At 36.6% G+C, this 19,754-nt stretch overlaps 1 protein-coding gene across 6 annotated transcripts in view; it reads right to left on the minus strand.

Annotated features, from left to right (window-relative positions):
* Nucleotides 1–19,754, minus strand: part of SHPRH (SNF2 histone linker PHD RING helicase) — a 91,434-nt gene that overhangs the window by 37,261 nt on the left and 34,419 nt on the right. For all 6 annotated transcript variants that reach the window (XM_014592858.2, XM_014592820.2, XM_014592893.2 and 3 more), the window contains 7 exons: nucleotides 15,749–15,912; nucleotides 15,373–15,629; nucleotides 13,821–13,942; nucleotides 7,678–7,766; nucleotides 5,311–5,403; nucleotides 3,883–3,990; nucleotides 2,304–2,446 (listed from right to left, as the gene is read on the minus strand). In XM_014592858.2, the coding sequence (XP_014448344.1) occupies nucleotides 2,304–2,446; nucleotides 3,883–3,990; nucleotides 5,311–5,403; nucleotides 7,678–7,766; nucleotides 13,821–13,942; nucleotides 15,373–15,629; nucleotides 15,749–15,912 (976 nt within the window). The remainder of the gene's footprint in view (nucleotides 1–2,303; nucleotides 2,447–3,882; nucleotides 3,991–5,310; nucleotides 5,404–7,677; nucleotides 7,767–13,820; nucleotides 13,943–15,372; nucleotides 15,630–15,748; nucleotides 15,913–19,754) is intronic.

The following is a 19,754-nucleotide window of genomic DNA, read 5'->3' on the forward strand; positions in this document are numbered from 1 at the left end:
GGTCCTTTAAATCAAAGAGAAGACAAAAATAATAGCAGCCGATAACTCTTACACATCATAGTATATGATGGGCACTAATCTAAGTAAGTACTCTACAAATAAGAATTCATTTAATTCTTATGACAGTGCTGTGTGGTTTTATAGAGGAAGATATTAAGGTACAGAGAGTTTAAATAACTTTACCAAGGGCACAGAGCTCCTGTGTTGGAGTTGGGACAAGAAAACAGTGATCTGAGTAGGGAAGTATGCTCTTAATCACTGAGGTGCACAGCCTTTCTCTATAATCATCAACAAGCAGACATGAAAACTTTGGCCTTTGAGGAATTACGTGATTGTCGGAAAAGTCATGATGCATTTTTGTATAGGAAACCACAGAAAAAAATAAGTCATGACTAACTGACAGACAGACAACAATGTTGAAATCTCAGGATATATAGTAATTTTTAATACAATTAATTTACCTATATGTTCACCCTTACACATTTTAAAATGCATTTTGTTATTTTCTATTTATGTCTAATATTTACGAAAAGAAATGTTTGTGTAATAAATGGTTATCTTTTATTTCCTTTTATAATTTTTACAACCCTGGTATCTCAAAACATCAGTAAAGATGTGTTCTAAGAGAAGAATTTACATGTGTTAAGTTTACAGGTATTAAAGAAGTATTTACGTAATTTAATAAAAACTTCAAGGCCCAGCTTCTGCAGTGCAACTGACTGACAGCATATTGAACTGTGAAGCTGGAAGTCACATGCTAACTGTGGTTCAAGTCTTTGGCCCAGTTATCATGAAAACATGCTGGGCATGCATAGGCGAGCCCAGGATCCTGGGGGATAGAAGACTGAAGGAAGAGGATTACAGCATGCCAAGCTTTTTTGGAGTGCTTCTCTCTGTCACCTGGATGCAAACATGCTCTATGATGAAAGAACAAATGTAATAATTAAAAAAAAAAACAAAAAACCTTCAAAATAATTTCTATATTTTTTTTAGCTGATTCTAAAATGTTGGAGAATGTATTAGGATACAGCACTAAAGCTGGATATAATGAATCATGATTAAAATGGCAGCTTATTTTAGAACAGTGGTTCTTGGGCTTAATAAGGAAAAAAGAAGTACACTTATGTACACACACACACACACACACACACACACACAGCATATACCTCAGAAATAAGAGGATGTCAGGTTTTGTATGGTCAAAAAGGTGATGACTATAGGAAAATAAATGGAAAATGTGGCATCCCTCTTTTGGCAGACATTTGGAAAAGCTTTCAGAAGAGTATATAAAAACACTTTCAAACTTTTTAAAGATATTCTTATGCTGAATTCACTGAAAACTGACATCTTATGTGGGGAAGTGATCTCTGTCCTCCTACCTAGCATCGACAGCTCTACAACATTTAAGTTCCTCACATTAGACAGACATCCTTTGGGTTAGAGTACTGAGGAAAGGTTTGATAAATAGTAAATCTGTTCTTTGTAAAGAATAAATTACCATTTACATATTAAGAGCAATGGGCCAACTTATTTTTGAAGACTCCAAAGAATGGTGAATGTTGATGAAAATAAAGACAGGAAGAGAAGAGAGAGCAGGGAACTCAACAATGTAAAATCTGAGTCCCTGTGGTACTCTGAGGCTGGTTTGTTGGGCCTAAATCATATACAGAAGAAGGAATGTCCTATATCAAGTATGAAATTCCTCAAAACAAAGCCTATTTCAAAGTTTTCCAAAAAATTGGCTTTAGGTATATCCAGCAAAGAAAATAATTTAAGCAAATTTAAAAATAGCACTGAAAAGAAATTATTTTAAAATGGCTAAAATATAGGGGGAAATTCTCCTTTAGATTTACATCTAATATTTTTGCTTGAAATGCACTCTTAACATAATGTAAAACACAAATGCTCACAATGACAGCATGCTCTGATATTTAAAATGCACTATTTTTAAAAAGAGGTTTTTGCCTTAGGGTGCATGCACTACCACAGAGAAATAGAGAAAGACAGAGAGAGACAGAGACAGAGATGGTGGAAGAAAAGTGAGAAATCACCGTCTGGGAGGATGGCCACACCACAATCCCTTCTCCTTCATCCTCCTCCCAAGATATTGGCCACAAACGTCTGGCGTGAGTTTTAAGCAATCAGGTCTGGGGCCTGAACTGCGGTCGGCTATCTGAGACTCCAGCAACGTAACCACTGTGCCATAAGCTGGCCCCTTAAATGCACTTCTTAATATCAAATGATCTGAATTATTAGGATTGATTACTCATGTAGTTATTCAATTCTGTACTATATTTTCTTACTTTTCTGACATTGAAAGCTTGTTAGTTTGTTGCTTGTAGTTACTGGTTATTTCATTTCGCACTCGTTGAACAAGCTCTTCGTCAATAGCAAATTCTATTGCTCTGTGAATCACATTCAGCCACCAAGGAGAATTAGAATGAATCTGTAAAAATGACAACGGTTGACCAATTAATACTTTATTAATACTCACTATGCATTTTTGAGTAGAAAGGGTGATATGAAAAATTCAAAGGAAGCAATAAATGCTATTGTTAAAAGGATTATAACAGAGAAGACAAATACACACACTCACTCTATAGACAACTGGTGAGTATCTCTTTTGCAAACATAATTAAATAGACCATCTGTTTTCTAACTACTCTGGATGAATGAGAATAACACAGCTGTACTAAAAAATACTTTATCTAAAGAAAAATCCAATACTACTAGTCATATTTCTTAGCGTAATAAAAAGGCTTCATTCTTACTTTGACTAACTGAACTAGACTGTACTCAAGGAATAACCTATGACTAATGGAATTATAAGCCTGAAAACTAAACAATGAATTAAGAAGAACAAAAAGGATGGCAGCTGATTAAAAAACTGAAAAGTAAAAGACAATGTATTTACTTGTTATCTTTTCCTCTTTAGGTTTTGCAACTTGATTTCATAAAAGAGAAATTTTAGGAACAAGGAACAAAATGGTGGTACGGAGTGGTAAGACAACTTAATCCACATGGGATGATTCCAGGTTCACATAGCAGGGCCTCCCTGTACATGCTGGCTGTGTACATACATGGCTATCATGTGGGCTGGCTGAAGCTGGGGGTAGATTGCAACATGAAGATCTTATTGGGGGTACCAGTCTCTTTGTCTCTTTCTCTAATGGAGGAAGTAAATAAAAATAAACTAACTTAAAAAAAGTAAACAAAGTGGGCCAGCAGGTGGTGTAGTGGTGAAGGTGCTGGTCTCCAACATGGCAAATGGTTTGAGCACCAGACCCAGCAGCTAGAAAATCACATCAGGCATGTGTGTGAGTGCTCATAATCCGAAGAGGAGAATGGACGAGAAGGGACTGCCGCATGGCTATCCCCCATGGGGGTGATTTCCCATTTTCCCTCTCTCTCTCTCCAGTGAGTGCACGCACACTATGGCCAAACAAACAAAAAACAACAAAACAAAATATGAAACAAAACAAAAACGACAAATGACATGCATTGTATAAGAATAAAAACTGTGGTTCTAATGCTCTAACATCTAAAAAGATTTTGGAAGCATCTATGCCTGAGATTAAAAAAAAGATAAAAGTCTTTACTTCTTTCAACAGATAATTGTCATATACCTAAGATACAGAAAGCCTATTATAGTATAAAATAAATAATAGAGAACCTCACTATAGTTGATATATTTGTGTATCTGTTTCTTCAACTCATAAACATTGTTAATAGCCAGTACACTCATAACGTGGTCAGGCACTGTACTAGGTGCCTAGAAATCCAAGATGAATAAGGAAGTTCAAGATTCACCCTCAACAAAACAAAAGCCAAAATGGTATCTGAGGACAAACACAAGTGGAAACGTTGCCCGTGGGAAAGTACCTTTCTTTGGAGCTCGCGAATGGTCTGCTGCACAGGCTGCAGAGCTTGCTGGGCTTCGGTGACTTCCGTATTACACTTGCTCATGTAGTGCTCTCGCAGCTGTTTGGCCTGTGTTTAAAAAGAAAACAAATACAAAATTTTTTTTTTTTGGAGAGGTTTTTCTTTTTTCTTTTTGCTATAGGGCAGGTGCGCTCGCCTGAAAGACAGAGAGAGACACAGAGAGATAGAAAGCGAGAAATCATCCCCCAGGGGGAATGGCCATGCCGCAATCCCTTCTCCTCCATTCTCCTCTCGGGATCCTGAGCATGCATGCACATGCGCCCGGTGTTGGTTTAAGCCACCGGGTCCGGGATGTGAATTGCGGTCAGCTACATGGGAGTTCAGTGACATAGTCATTACACTAACTGCTGGTCCCAAATACAAATTTCTGTATCATTTCTAGAAAATAAGTATAATGTTTCAAGACAATACGGTCATTTTGTGTATCTAAAGCTACTTAATTTAAACATCCAACTCTGTAAGTATACTGTACAGAACATAAAACCCATGCTAGAAATTCCTAATCTATATATATTGAAGACAATGAAATATACCTGCCCAAGTCACAAAATTTAAGAAATCCCTAAATTTATCCCCCAGATTTCTAACTAGATTTTTAGTTAGCAAAAACACAGGAAGAAAAAACAGTAATATTTTAAGTAATGAGGCAAAGCAAGGACACCTTTCAGAAATCATCTAACTTATAGTTTCTTGTAGCTAATGCATTTTTTTTTTTGAGAGATTTTCGCTATAGGGTGCGTGCGCTTGCCAGACAGACAGAGACATAGAGACAGAAAGGGAGAAATCACCCCCCAGAGGGGATGGTCACGCCGCAGTCCCTTCTCTTCCATTCTCCTCTTGGGATCTTGGGCACGCACGCACACGCACCCGGCGTGAGTTTTAAGCCACTGGGTCTGGGACGCAAACCGCGGTCGACTACGTGGGAGTCCAGCGACATAGCCATTACGCTAACTGCTGGTTCCCTAGCTAATGCAGTTTTAACATAATACTTGTGAAAAGGTCATATAACAGATAGTAACACAGGTATTATGGACTGAATTATGTTCCAAATTCATTATGTCAAAGCCCTCTTAATGTGACTATTTGGAGACAGGGTCTTTAAGGAGGTTAAATAGGGTTAAATAGGTGCTAAGAACAGATCCCCAATCCAGTGTATGACTAGAGTTCTTTTAAGAGACACACCTGGCATGTACACATACAAGGAAAAAGCCATGTGAGGACACAAAAGGAATGCCATGTCAAAGCAGTAGGAAAACATGGTTATATTTATTTAAATATTGTATGTTCCTGGAAATATCAACTAGATGAAGCATAAATTTTGAAAAAATATACTTTTATAAAGAGAATGAAAAAGAAAATAAAAATTACCTCTTCCTCAAGTCTGCCATCTCTTAACGTAGGAGGGATCCCTGGGTGCTTGGCTATCAGCAATTCCATTAAGTTATGAGTAGCATGAAGTCTCTACAAACAAATGGCAATTAATTAAGAACCTATTATTAATGTAGCACAGGGTACTCACATCACTTCAGTATCATATCATTGAATACTTTTCCTCTACAATAATTTTAGTACCAATTTTTTTTAAAAGATGTAGCGTTAATAATGAATGTCTTTTTTCAAAAAAATTTAATTTTATTATTATCATTTTAAAAATTTGCTATAGGGCACATGGGCTCACCAGGCAGAGAGAGAGAAAGAGAGAGAAAGAAGGAAAGTGAAAAAGCAAGCTGCCAATCTGAGACTTGAACCAGTTGGCCATGTAGGAGTCCAGTGCCTTAACTACTATGCCTATAGCAAAGGTCTTAAATCATGATGAAATAAATTTTCTTCAATTAAAAATAGCCTTACACAGTACAGCTATGCAATAAGCAGAATATGTAAGGTAGGTATATTTCTTCTATTATACATGTATTTGTCTTTACAGGGAAGTGAGACTAAGTCAAGAAAGCCTCAAATGGTAGAAAGGCTGACCGCACGGACTTGATTCCTTTACTCCCAGAAAATGAGTCTGGGTGAGCCTAGCAATTGTATGATGATGAAAATAAGGATTGTGAAATACATGAGAAAATAGGGTCATAATCTGGAGATGTTGAACTTAGGGGCCAAAAAGGGGAGGAGCTATATTGTGTATTATATATAATAAAAATCTTCTTACTGAGATACTGAGTATGTAGCTGGTTACAAGTTCCCTCTGGAATCATGGACGATGAGAAGAAGTAAAGTACAAGGAGTTTGTATATGTTAACTTGACAGTTGACCTGGGAAGACAGCTAAGGGCTAAGGATGACCAGGAAAGAGTTCTTCTGGTCAAGATTGATTCAGTTCCAGTATTTGAAACTTTCAAGACTCCTTCTAGTTGGCTACAATTTCCTTGCCATGGTACAAATCTTTGTAGAGTCAATCTAATAATTTATCTCAAATATCTTGGGTCTTTCCAACATGGCTTCATAGATAGTAACACTATCAAATTTAATAGCAAAAGAAAAAGTACAAATAAAACTGAAGTAGTAGAATCTGTTTTGTATGTGTGCTTTTGTTAGTACCTGTACAAGACGGCAAAATGGGGTGAATAATTGTGGTTTCTTTCTCATTCCTTACAGCGCAATGGGACACAGTAACTGACTGACTAGCTGGAGTAAGCCATATTCAGTAAGTCTTGCTTAACTGTCTCTCACCTCACTGTGACTCAGAAGCAAGAACCAGGAGGACTGCTTACTCTTCCTTCTTGAACTCAGGTGTATTGAACTTCCCTGTTTCCTTGCCCACTCCTCTACCTTTGTTCCCTGTATTTACTCTTCTCTCATGAAGTAAACATACTTGCTTAAAGTCCGGGGCCTGTCTTCTGTAATCCTTTTCCATGAAGAATATACATACCCTTATATTTATTTTTGTATCCCCCTAATCATTTCTCTCCCTAATCACTCTATCACTCTCCCATAAACATTCCTTCAAATAACCACTTCAGCACATGCGAATATTTAAGTTTCAAAGTCTATATTCTGAATAGTAAAGAAGTCATCTCACCTGGGAATCAAGTCTAAACATAACAAGACTCATAAAAAATTATCTTTATTTCCCATTTAACTAGAAGGTCTTGTCTAAATGATTCACTGTTCAGAACCAAGAAATAAGTATTATAATTTTAATATTCAAATTTCTATAAAAGACCTCTAAAAATTAAATAAAATCATTAGGACTGGCAGGCAACATGGTGGTTGAAGTGCAAGACTGGCACATGGCTGACCATAGCTTGAGTCCTGAACCTGGCAGTTTGCTTTTATACTCTCTTGTTCTCTCTGGTGGGCATGTGTACCTTGTAGCAAATTAAAATAAATAAATAAATATGTATATTTAAGTAAATAATTAAAAAATATACTAGCTTCATTATGTTCCATTATTAATCATAAGTAATTTTGGGAGGTGAAAACTATGTAAATATGTTAATGTCCATATGCAAGTGATAAAAACTGATCTACTCTTTGAAGTAGAAATAATTTGAGCTATTTGCTTAATGTAGGCTAGAAACTGATCCTGTCAAGGAGACAGAACAACAGTGATTCTCAAACCTTAGTGTTTATGTAAATCACCTTGACTGTTTATTGAAAGGTTGAATCCTAAACTTCATCTTCAGTGACTAGGACTCATTCTATTTGTTACCCTGATCTTAAATATTTAGAACAATTACTCAGTAAAATACAAATAGAATACACACCTGAAACTGTTTCTTTTACTTACTTGCAGTGAATCAGTTTTGAGTTTTTCTTTGTGCTCCTCAGATGAGCGCAAAACTTCTCTGTACAGTTCAGCTGCCAAGGCATACTCACCTAAAGAGTTAAAATGTATTTAAGGTATAAGAAAGTCACATATTTAGCTCTTAATGTCATCTAGTTATCTATGATTGCTGCAAATGTGTACTATAATATAATCTAATGAGTACGACTAATTTTAAGTAAAGGGATTTGATTTGATATTAATATGATTACCCAGTTTTTTAAAAAAGCTAATAATAGCAGATGGATTTTCTTTTTCTTTTTTAAAAGTTTATTTATTTACTCCGAGAGAGAGAGAAGGACAACACCCTCAACCAGGTCTCAAGGCTGGCTGGCCCTGTGGCCTAGTGATTAAGGGACCTGGAGCACACATGGCTGACTGGTTTGATCCTGGCCCTGTGGCTTGAAAAACAAAACAGGTGCAAGTACATGTATGCCCCAAATCCAGATGGGATGAAAAAAATGGAGAAGAAACTGGTGTGACCATATTCTATTGGGAGATACGTTCTCCCTCTTGTCTCTCTGCTGGCAAAACAAATGAACAAACAACAAAAACAAGATCCTGATGCCACTATCCACCACCAAGCTTCAGCTAGCCCTGGATCATAGGCAAATGTGTGCCCAGCATACTAGGGGAGGCCTGTGGATTTGAACCAGGAACTTACCCATGTGAGATAACTTCATGGAATATCATGTATTACCTGTGTTTGGCCACCAGTTCCCTTTTGTTAACTCCATGGAATATGTTGTTTTTTTCTACTATATTCACAATGTTTTAAAGTTAGGTAGTGACACAGAGGTAACACAATGCTCTGTGATACTGAAGTCACCTGGGAAGGTCCTGGATTGGCATCCTAAGGTCTATTTACATTCTGAGTATGCAGGCACATGCGATCCTGGCTAGGTAAAGCTGGGGGTGGGTTGTGGCATGAAGTTCCTGTGAGAGGTGCCTCTTTGCTTTTCTCTCTCATTGAAGAAATTAATGAATTTAAAAAATTATACTAAAAAACAAACTTTGGATTAGCAACTATATTTACAATGTTTTGAAATCATACTGAAGAACAAACTCTAGATTAACTTTACATTTAGGCAAATAATTTTCCTTTTCTTGAAGTTAAAGCATGCCAATTAGTAGTCATTAAGACATCACAAATTAATGACAAATTTGGGTAATGATAGGCATTTATAAATAAACATTCGAGACATGATAACTATCCTACACATAATTCTCAGAAAAATATTAGGTTGTTGAGAAAGTCATGACATATTCTTCTGTGCAAAAATGCATCATGACTTCTGATGACACTAGGCAGCTAGTGTTGTTCTTGGTATGAGGCCAAAATAATCTGCCATTAAAAACTACAGTTCCAAGACTTAGAAATTTTCTCCATTTCTGGTCATACGAATCACAATTAGTCTGAAATATGTGTTGTTTCTGTTCATAATCTTTATTGTTCATTCACATAAAGTGATTCAAACAGTATCGATTAAAATACAGGCAGGCAAACTAGAACCAACAGACCATACCTGACCCTCTACATTTTTGTAAGGCCCATCATCTAAAACCGGTTTTTATAGTTTTTAAATAGTTTAGAAAATTCAAGTGGCTGGCAGATGGTGTGGGTTTAAGGTGCTGAACTCCCCCACATGGCCACCTGTAGTTCAAGTCCTGGACTTGGCAGCTTGCTGTCTCACTTTCCCTTTCTGTCTCTGGTGAAATTAAAACACATAATTAATAAAGAAAAATTAAGCAAATAGTTCTTAGAAAAATTTTCAGAAGAATAATATTTTTCAATAATTAATTTTATTTATTATTATTTCACAAGAGAGAGAGACTGAGAGAGAGAAAGAGAAGAAAAGTGAGAAAGTGAGCTGCCAGGTCTGGGATTCAAACTGCCATTGGCCACGTGGGAGTCTAGCACCTTAACCATTATACCACCTGCTGGCTCCAAGAATAATACTTTTTGACATATAAAATTTAGATGAAATTAAATTTCAAGGTCCATAAAGAAAGTATTTTTAGAAGCCACTGTGCTCACTTGTTTATGTATTGTTTGTGGCTGTTTATGCACTAAATAGAACTGAATGTAGTACAGGTATCCTGTGGCTCACAAGACTCAAACATTTACTATTTAGGTCTGTACAGAAAAAGTTGATGACATCGAAATGAAAGAGAAGAAAAATTAAGTGGCTTAAATAACAAATCCACATTATTTACTGTTTGGGGTAAAACTCAAAACTGGTAAATTACAAACATAGGTAACATAATGAAAACACGTGCACACACCCCACTTTATAAATTTGTAGTTGTTTCTCTCTTTTCTCTGTTAAAGAGCTGGTGTGTGTGTGTGTGTGTGTGTACACACATGTAAGTATATCAGATGATCAGTATACACACAAAAACACACACATGCATAAACATTTCTATACATATATTTTTAAAAATTGTGGTAAAATATTTGTAAAACTTAGCATTTTAACCATTTTTAAGTGTGTTGTGGTATGATGTACATCCACACTGTTAATTATTTACTTTCACACTGTTGCTTTATATTTAGTTACATTAGTTACTTAACACAAAGCTTTCCAAAACAGCGATTTTCACAGCACTTCAGTTAGTCTATTTCTATTCACTTTGATGAGGGAGAAAGTTATTTTCACAGTAATAAAATCATATCATAATGTGGCAATAACACTAGATTATCTTCATGTAATAAGTTTTCTTAATTTTGTAAAGGTTCTTGACTAAAATTCTTTTTTTTTTAAAAAAAAGAATCATTTATTTAACTTTATTTATTATTATTATTTTTAATTCACTAGAGAGACAGGGGGAAGGAGAGGGAGGGAGAGAGGGAGGGAGGGAGAGGGGGGGGAGAGAGAGAGAGAGAGAGAGAGAGAGAGAAAGCAAGCTGCCAGGTCTGGGACTAGGACTTGAACTGTGGTCATCCATGTGGTAGTCCAGTGCCTTAACCACCATCCTACGTACTCGCCCTAAAGTTTTCTTTTTAAATTGATACAGGGCATGTGTGGTCCCCAGAAAGAAACAGGGAGAAAGTATGCCCCGCCCCCCGTGGGATGTCAACACAGCACAGTTCTTTCTCCTCCATTTTGCCATCCTGTTGGGATTTTGGGCATGCATGCACACATGTCTGGCATGTTTTCTGAGCCATTGGGACTGAGACTGAAACTGCAGTTGGCCATGTGGAATCTGGGTCTCTTAACCACTGTGTTATGGGGCTGGCTCTGACTAAAGCTTTCCAAAACACATGGATTCTATTAGCATTATACTAGCTATTAGTATTACAGAAAATAAGTAATTTAATGATTCTCCCTTCATAATTACTATACCTTTTAGAGGAGGAATAATTATTAAGCTATAATATAAGCAGCTGAATTTTAACTATGCACTGTAATGCCTGCTTATGCTATTAAAAAAGACATGATTTGGACCAGCAGTAAGTGTAATGGCTATGTCGCTGGACTTCCATGTAGTCTACCGCGGTTCGAGTCCCGAACCTGGTAGCTTAAAACTCACTCCAGACACATGTGCGTGTGTGTCCAAGATCCTGAGAAGAGAATGGAGGAGAAGGGATTGCGGTGTGGCCATCCCCCCTGGGAGGTGATTTCTCTCTTTCTGTCTCTTTCTTGTCTGTCTGGCGAGCACATGCACCCTATAGAAAAAAAAAAAAAAGACATGATTTCTGAGCAAGATACAAAAATCTGTACATTCACTAAGTTCTAAAAGTTTAAACAAATTTGTGAATATCCACTCTTAGCCACTTGATGGCACTAACATTTCTGAGTAAATAAACTATACTTGATTTAATATTGCCAAACTAATTTTCTAGAAAAAGTACCTGCAGAAAACAAACTATCCAAAACTGGAATAATATTACGTGTTTAACAGCAGTTAATTAAGACTGTGTATCAGACATATGTAAGGGAGTTCTTCAAAAAACTTGTGGAAAAGGTGTCATGAAAAAAACTAGGTATGGATTACAATATTCTTTTGCATCACAACAAATTCATATTCTAATTCAATTTTTCATAGACTTTGTGAAGTCCCCATGTATTTGAATTGTTTAATGGTTTAAAATTAATTTTAGATTTTGTTTAAAAGTCGGATTTTTCACTGTCTAATTATGACACATTAGAAGAGTCTAGATTATGTAAGTTAGATAAGTAATGTTACTTTTTTTTAGAGAGAGATTTTTGTTATAGGGTGCGTGTGCTTGCTGGAGAAAGAGAGAGAGAGAGAGAGAGGAAGTGAGAAAAAAAAAAACCCAGGGGGATCCACACCACCATTCCCTTCTCCTCCATTCTCCTCTCAGGATTTTGGGCATGCATGCACACATGCCTGGCGTGAATTTAAAACTGCCGGGCCCAGGACCTGAACCACGGTCCTCTATATGGGAGTCCACTGATGTAACCATTACGCTATCTGCTAGTCCCTGTAATGTTACTTTTAAAAACGGGAATTGTTTAATGAACGACTATGAAATTAAGCAAAGAAAACTAAAAACAGGCAAATCCATTATAATTAAGTTTATAAATTGCATATATATGCTCAATTAATGGGCTTTCTGGCAGAAATTTTTCTTAATAAACACACAATGATTTGCTGCAATTGCATCCTCAGAAAGGTAAGAACCATAGTGTGAATACAATGTGGAAACCATCTGAAAAGACTAGTGACGCAGCTTCCATTACATAACAGCATGGTGTTCTGTCATGGAGGAGCTTACTATACAGTGATCCGGCTAGAGTGTGGCAATGTTTGAAATGGCCTTCTAATCATACACAACTTCACTGCAGGGAAAGGTGATACTAAATCTTAGAGAAACAAGCAAGGATCATTAGCATAGCTGGTATATTCAGCAAGACCTGGAACGCAAACCCAGACCCTTTACTGTGGCCTCCAAAATCAAGCACCAGCGTCCCTACTAAGACACAGAGAGAAACAGCGGGAGAGAAAGCACCTCCAATGGAGCATGGTCACAACATGATTCCTTCTCCTCCATTTCTCCATCCTGTTGGGATTTTGGGCATGTACATACACATGCCCAGGGTGTTTCTCAAGTGGCTGGAGCCAAGATTTAGACTGTGGGATCAGTCAGGTGGGATGACTCCCCCAATCAGTAGGTTTGGGGCCAGCCCTACTGTCCTATGAGACACCAAAATTTTCACCTCTAAAAGCTTTATTTTATGTTTTCAGTAGCTCTACTTAACATGTTTAATCTTTATTCTTGAACCTATAGAATGCAGTTCTAAAGATTCCCATATTTACATGAAAAAGTAAATGGTGCTTAAAAGTGCTAGTTGTATAACTTCTGTTTCCAGACATGACAGAGTAACAAGAGGATAGATTTGTGTCCCAAACCCCGCTCCTCAGTTTAGATAACAACACAAATAACAGACAAAATAAATGAAATGACAGTTTGTAAGATACTGGACATTGGGTAACAATAATAGTGATACTTGAGAGATGGAAAATAACCAATTAAAATACCCTTCTATGTAAATGTAAGATGATCTTTCTAACCAGATTTATAATATATAATGCTAATACTTTACACATATGTACCGTGTTTGAGTGTAGGTGTGTATATTTGTTTGTCACTTCCTGTAAGAATTTGAGGTCCACAAAACAGAGTTTACTTTGTTACTGTATTATCTTTACTTAGATCATACCTGGCACAGAAATATTTGTTTAAAAAAATGAACTTAATAACAATATTATTTTTAAATCAATGAATAATACTCTCTTGATTATGTTAAAATCTAGGCATCCTTTTAATTCTAGACATTTTGGTTATTTACATTTGTTCACTATAAAGCACTAAGATTAGTAATTTACAGCTAAATCTTGTTCCTATCCTCTCATTTTCTTAAAAAAGAACTTCTAAAAATGGAAATGCTTGGTTGAACTTGCAAACTTTGAAGGTTTTTGAAATGTTCTATATAACTGCTTTCACATAAGTCGAACCTATTTGTTATGATCAGTAATGTGTGAGACTGACTTTTTTGTGAATTTTGATTTCTACTATAATTAACCTTCCTCAGAAAGTGTTTGGGAGAATCAGAGACAGCAAAGAAATCACATTCTACCTTTAATGATATGAATGCCTGCTAAGCCATTGAGGGCACAGACTAGCTGTCGATGGGCTTCTTCACATTCTGTGCCACATTTCTTCTGCAACGATGTCAGCAGCTCTTCCATGGTCATGGTACTAAAAAGAAAAGGAGGACCATTTTACTAGACAGAAAACTGGGTACTGTTTCATTGGGAGTGTTAGATCATACAAGATCATGAGCCTCTTACTGAGTCTTGGCAGTATCTTTGGCATTTTTCTCCTCTCCTTCATTTTTACCATTATTGCTTTCAACTTAATACCTCTTACTGTTCCAGTAAGCATTTTTCTATCTGAACCCATCATTTTTAAAGATTTCCCCCACATTTTGTCAAGGGAGACTAGAACTAGGAAAATCTTCCTCAACTACAAAGTACAACCTATTATATTTCAAACACTATGGGTGTTGCTATGTGACTGAGACTGAATCCCAGCACTACAATTTAACCACTTAGTCTCCTGGAACATGACTTTTTTTAATTTTTTTTTTTAATCTGTAAAAAAGATGAAGATCCTCTAAGGAACAAGTCAAATGACATTTCCACCAGAAGACTATATAATCTTAATCAGTCATAAAAAATTATTTCCATACTTTAATTATTAATAGCAATTTGTATGTTCTTCTGATGAAATTTATCATGTTCATCTTGTGTTTTAGAATTTTATAATTTTTGTTACTTCCCTTAGTGGTCTACAATCTGGTCTAAGGGAAAATAATCTATCCCCTTTCTACCACTTATAGCACCCTGAAAGGTTTCTTTTAATACCAGGTATATAAAAAAGAGCAGTTCCGGAGTTGTAATCTGATTCACAAAGTATTTTATAGGCCCAAAAAGTACTACAGCAAAAAATTCCTTACTGTTTTCTTTTTTTTTTTTTTTGAGAGGTTTTCACTATAGGGCATGTGTGCTTGCCAGACAGACAGAGAGAGACATAGAGACAGAAAGCGAGAAATCATCCCCCAGGGGAGATGGTCACGCCGCAATCCCTTCTCCTCCATTCTCCTCCCGGGATCTTGGGCACGCACGCACACGCACCTGGCCTGAGTTCTAAGCCACCGGGTAAGGGATGCAAACTGTGGTTGACTACGTGGGAGTCCAGTGACATAGCCATTAGGCTAACTGCTGGTTCCCCCTTAATGTTTTCAAAAGGAATGATCAAAAGATAAAATGAGTGCAATTATAAAGAAAATATTTAAAGAGAATCTAATTTCCTAATGCAGAACCCAAAAGCCTTTCATGTTTGAAATATTGACCAAAAAAAAAAACCCCTAAATATATAATAACAAAAAAAACACTACCAATACCTTTAATTTTAAAAGAAATGTGCAAAACTGTGTAAATTATTTTGATGATGTGATACTTTCTCACAAATGAAATTCCTTATCAAAGAAAAAAGAATCATTAGAAATAACTGACAACTCAGTTACAAGTCCTTGTAAGAAATTGTGTGTCCAGAAACTAATTGCTTAAATACTGTTTCTTATTACAACATCATCAATTGTGGCACAAGGAAAGTGATAAAAAAACCTTTTCTGGAGTGGCAAGAATTCCCCACGCACAGCCTGTGGGTGGCAGCAGGCCTGCCTGAGCCTCAGCAGCGGATACAGGATGGAGGTGACAGTCCTTCTGTCCAGACTGCTGAGCTTCAGAGCCCAGTCAGAAATCTTCCTGAGTTTTACCACCGCATCCTGGCAGCACACCTCATGCTGACGGTGATAGAAATGCCTTTCCACTGGAGAAAAGTGGAGCCAGTGGATTTCTTCAGTCTGAGGTGGTATCTGGATCTGTAAGAAGAAAAAAAAGACTTTCCTGAAAATTCAACTTTCCATCCCAGTTGTTTCTTTTCTCTTATACTGTTAATCATAAAATCTTAAAATTGATCAATAAAACTTATTGTACTGACTTGGTCAATCACATCTTTCTTTGCAGATCTCCACAGTATCTTGGCAATAAAGCTGTAGAGAAATTGAGGGTTTCTTTTGCAGTAAGGACGATAGAGAAGTCGAACCCACCAATGTTTGACACAGTAAGGTTCAATACCAAGAAAGACCACTAGCCCAAAAAGATCTGAAAAGAAAAAGAGACAAAAGCACGTTAAGAATTAGAGTACTTTAATTTCTTCATTACTATTTTGGATAAGCACTTACACAGAAATTACACAGCATATACTAATATCTAATTATGGAAGTCATAAAAAATGTTCTTTATAGCCATAAAAAAAAATACCACGACCCTATCTGCACATCTATTCTGAAAATGGCCAGGAAATATTAAGGTTAAATTAAGTTTCTTTGGTAGCTCACGGGAAGTAGTAACGTCTGAAAGAACCAATGCATACCTACCTCAACTTGTTACAGATTTATATTTCCAGGTTGAATTTATCAAACTGCCTATATGCTACCTCTTCTTTGAGGTCCTAAGGGGACCTCAAACACAAACTGCCAAAATCAAATTCATAATGTTTTCACTCAAACATGCTTCTCCCTAATGTTACTCACTGGCAAATATTGTCATCATGCATAGATTTACCCAAATCAGAAATCTTGGCATCAATTTATCTCTCACTAAGCCTTGTTAATTTTTCCTTATCCAATTTTTCCTAATTCTACAGAATAGCCCTAGATCAAATCCAAAGCATCAGTTGCCTAGATTACTATTATAGCCAATCAATTAGTGCCCTAATATTTATTCTTCCCTCCTTTTTTTTTGGAGAGATTTTTGCTATAGGGTGCATGAGCTTGCCAGAAAGAGACAGAGAGACAGAAAATGAGAAATCACTTCCTAGGGGTGGGGGGGGAATGGACACAATGAAATCCCTTCTCCTCCATTCTCCTCTCGGGATCTTGGGCATGCACGCACATGCCCTCAGCATGAGTTTAAGCCACCAGGTCTGGGACTTGAACCACGGTCGACTACACGGGAGTTCGGCAACATAGCCATTTTGCTAACTGCTGGTCCCATTCTTCCCTCCTTCTAAACCACTGTCCACACTACAACTAGAACGATCTTTTAAAATACAAGTTTAACCAGGGGTCAGGTGGTGGCACAGACGTAGTAAAGTGAACCAGGGGCCAGAGGTGACACAGTGGTAATCAAGTGTGACATTCTGCGAGGGACCCCACGTGCGAAGGTACCCAATTCAAGTCTGGAGATATCCCTGAGTCCTCTGGGCATATGTGTGCCCATGATCCAGAGCTAGGCAGAGGTGGACAGAGCTAGATGGAGGTTGATCTTGGAATCAGAACTGTTGGGGGTGCTGTCTGTCTCTACACATAGAATTAAAAAAAACTTAAAGAAAAAAAAAAAAAACTAACTGCAAGATGATTCCCAACCACTATGTGTAATTCCTAATCGCTCCTTGTCTTCTAAGATAATATGTAAAATTATCCTAACCTACAATGTCTTCTATGGCCCATCTACCACCAATTTAGTCCTTCAACGCAACACATTTTCTCTATCTCTCTGTACTCTTTCGGTCTTGTCCTACCATCAAAGTTCATATTTTCTGTTTCCTTAACAATGGACAATTGGACCCTACCCTCTCTGTGAAGTTCAAGTTGATGTTTCAAACTCTGGCTGAGTTGTCATTCTCTTTTGTATCCCTATTACGAGATGTCATAGAACCAGGTATCTTTTTTTAAAATAATTATTCTTTAATTTTATTATTATTATTTTTAACTTGCTATAGGACACATACATTCACCAGAGAGGGAGAGAAGGAAAGAGAAAGCAAGTTGCCAGGTTTGGGACTCAAACTGTGATAAGCCATGTGGGAGTAAAGTGCCTTAACCACCACGCCACCTGCTGACCCACCAGGTTATCGTTTTTATAAAATCTGATATAGTTAGAATTTCAAATTTTTCTCATTTAGGAACGTTATCTTGATTACAAATCTAATACCCACGTACTTAATAAATATATCTTACACTCCAAGCTACAAGTTCAATAAAGTAAGAAATCTTGTTGATTTTTGGTCATCATCATTATATCTCACCCAGAATAAATGAAATAATGAATGCACCACAAAGAATGTAAGTTACTCAAAGTCAACATTTAAAAAAAAAAGTAAAATTGACTACATAAGTGGAAAACAGAAACAACAAGAGCAGAAGTGGAAGCAGTTATCATAAGGATTTAAATGTTTGAGTAATTTGTTCATGGACATATCACTAATTTAGTCAGGATGAGAACTCAGGTTTATATATTCCCCAACGCCAAGGCTTTATACAGTACAAAAACAAGGATATTATATACAGACATGGGGTATGGGGAATGGAAAAAGTGGGCAGCATTCTTGCTTATTTGATTTTCTAAGTAGGCAACATTCTTTCAGCCTGCCTGCAGATATATTCTAATGGCCTGGCAAGTTATGGAATGAAAGAACTCGAGCCTCATTTCCTTGCTCAACACACAGCCAATATGAGATTACAAGATGGCTAATCATCAAATCTTATTTATATCTATCAGTCTCATGATTTTGCTCCTCACTGGAAGTTTGGCAATGTCTGCAGACATTAGTGGGTGCCAGAATTCCAGGAGTACTACCATGTGGGTGGAAGCTAAACTTCTAAAATGCCAGGACAGCTCCCAATGAAAAGAATGATATGCTCAATAGAGTAATGTTGAGGAAGCCTGGTTTAACATTAAAGAAAACAAAAGAAACTTCCACTTGTAAATACAACATAGTAAGTAACAGACAGGCCATTACCACTGTAACAACTAGAACAAAACAATGGTAGGTGGAAGAATCATAGTTCTAAAAGTAGCAGAGTAATGGAAGCAAAGAGAAAGATAAGGAAAATGCCAGAAAGTTTGGAAAAGCGTTTTAGGTGACTTGGGGAAAGGAAGCTTTAGGGTGATTATCTTACTGTGGAAATAGATTGATGAGTATACATATATGTCAAAATTCACCAAATCGCACATTTTAAATATTTAGTTCTATTATAAAGCATTTTTACCTCAATGAAGCTCAAACAACTCAACAATAATGCCACTTAAAAAAATTACTTAAGAATTTGTTGAATAGTGACAAGTGTTTAAAATAATTGCCAACATATCCAACAAAAACTATCGAGGGAAAACTGAGGAATTATTGCTCATATTCTTCCAAAACTAAAATTAGAAAAAGTAACTCTGATAGTCATTTACTTTTTCCTGTATGTGTTCAGCTAATTTTTGAGGAGAATGAGATCGTATTAATACCTATATATCTATAATTTTGGCAGTTTTTGAATGTGACAGCTGATCACAAATTTTGGTCTTTTAATGAGTCCAATATTACTCTATAAATATTTAACATAACAAAAATTAAGTGAATATTCAAATATATACTTATAATATACCTAAAACCCCCTCCTTTAGGTCATAGCATTAGATGTTGGTATTTTTGTTTTAGCAGACTGATAAACTAACTTGCTAAAAACAAATATATAAAAACTGGGATTTTTCAGGAAGATAAGTTTTAGAGATGAATATTTACCCTAGGACTCCAAGGAAATTTACATTTTATAATTCAATTACACTTTTATTTTTAGAGAGATATTTTTACTATAAGGTGTGTGCACTTGCCAGAGAGACAGAGAGACAGAAAGAGAGAAATCATCTTGTAGGGGGATGGCCACGCCGCAATCCCTTCTCCTCTATCCTCCTCTTAGGATTTTGGGTATGCATGTACATGCTTCTGGCGTGAGTTTTAAGTTGGCTAAATAAGAGTCCAGCAGCTTAACCATTTAATGCTGGTCCCATTTAACTATATTTTAAAAAAAGCGTTTCAGGAAATTTATGATATAAAACAAAATTTACGGAACCAGCAGGTGGCGTGGTGGTTAAGGTGCTGGACACTCCCACATGGCTGACCATGGTTCGAGTCCCAGACCTGGCAGCTTGCTTTCTCACTCTTTCTCTGTCTC

Source organism: Tupaia chinensis, unplaced genomic scaffold (assembly GCF_000334495.1).
Source record: "Tupaia chinensis unplaced genomic scaffold, TupChi_1.0 Scaffold000008_1, whole genome shotgun sequence".
Classification (NCBI taxonomy): Eukaryota; Metazoa; Chordata; class Mammalia; order Scandentia; family Tupaiidae; genus Tupaia; species Tupaia belangeri.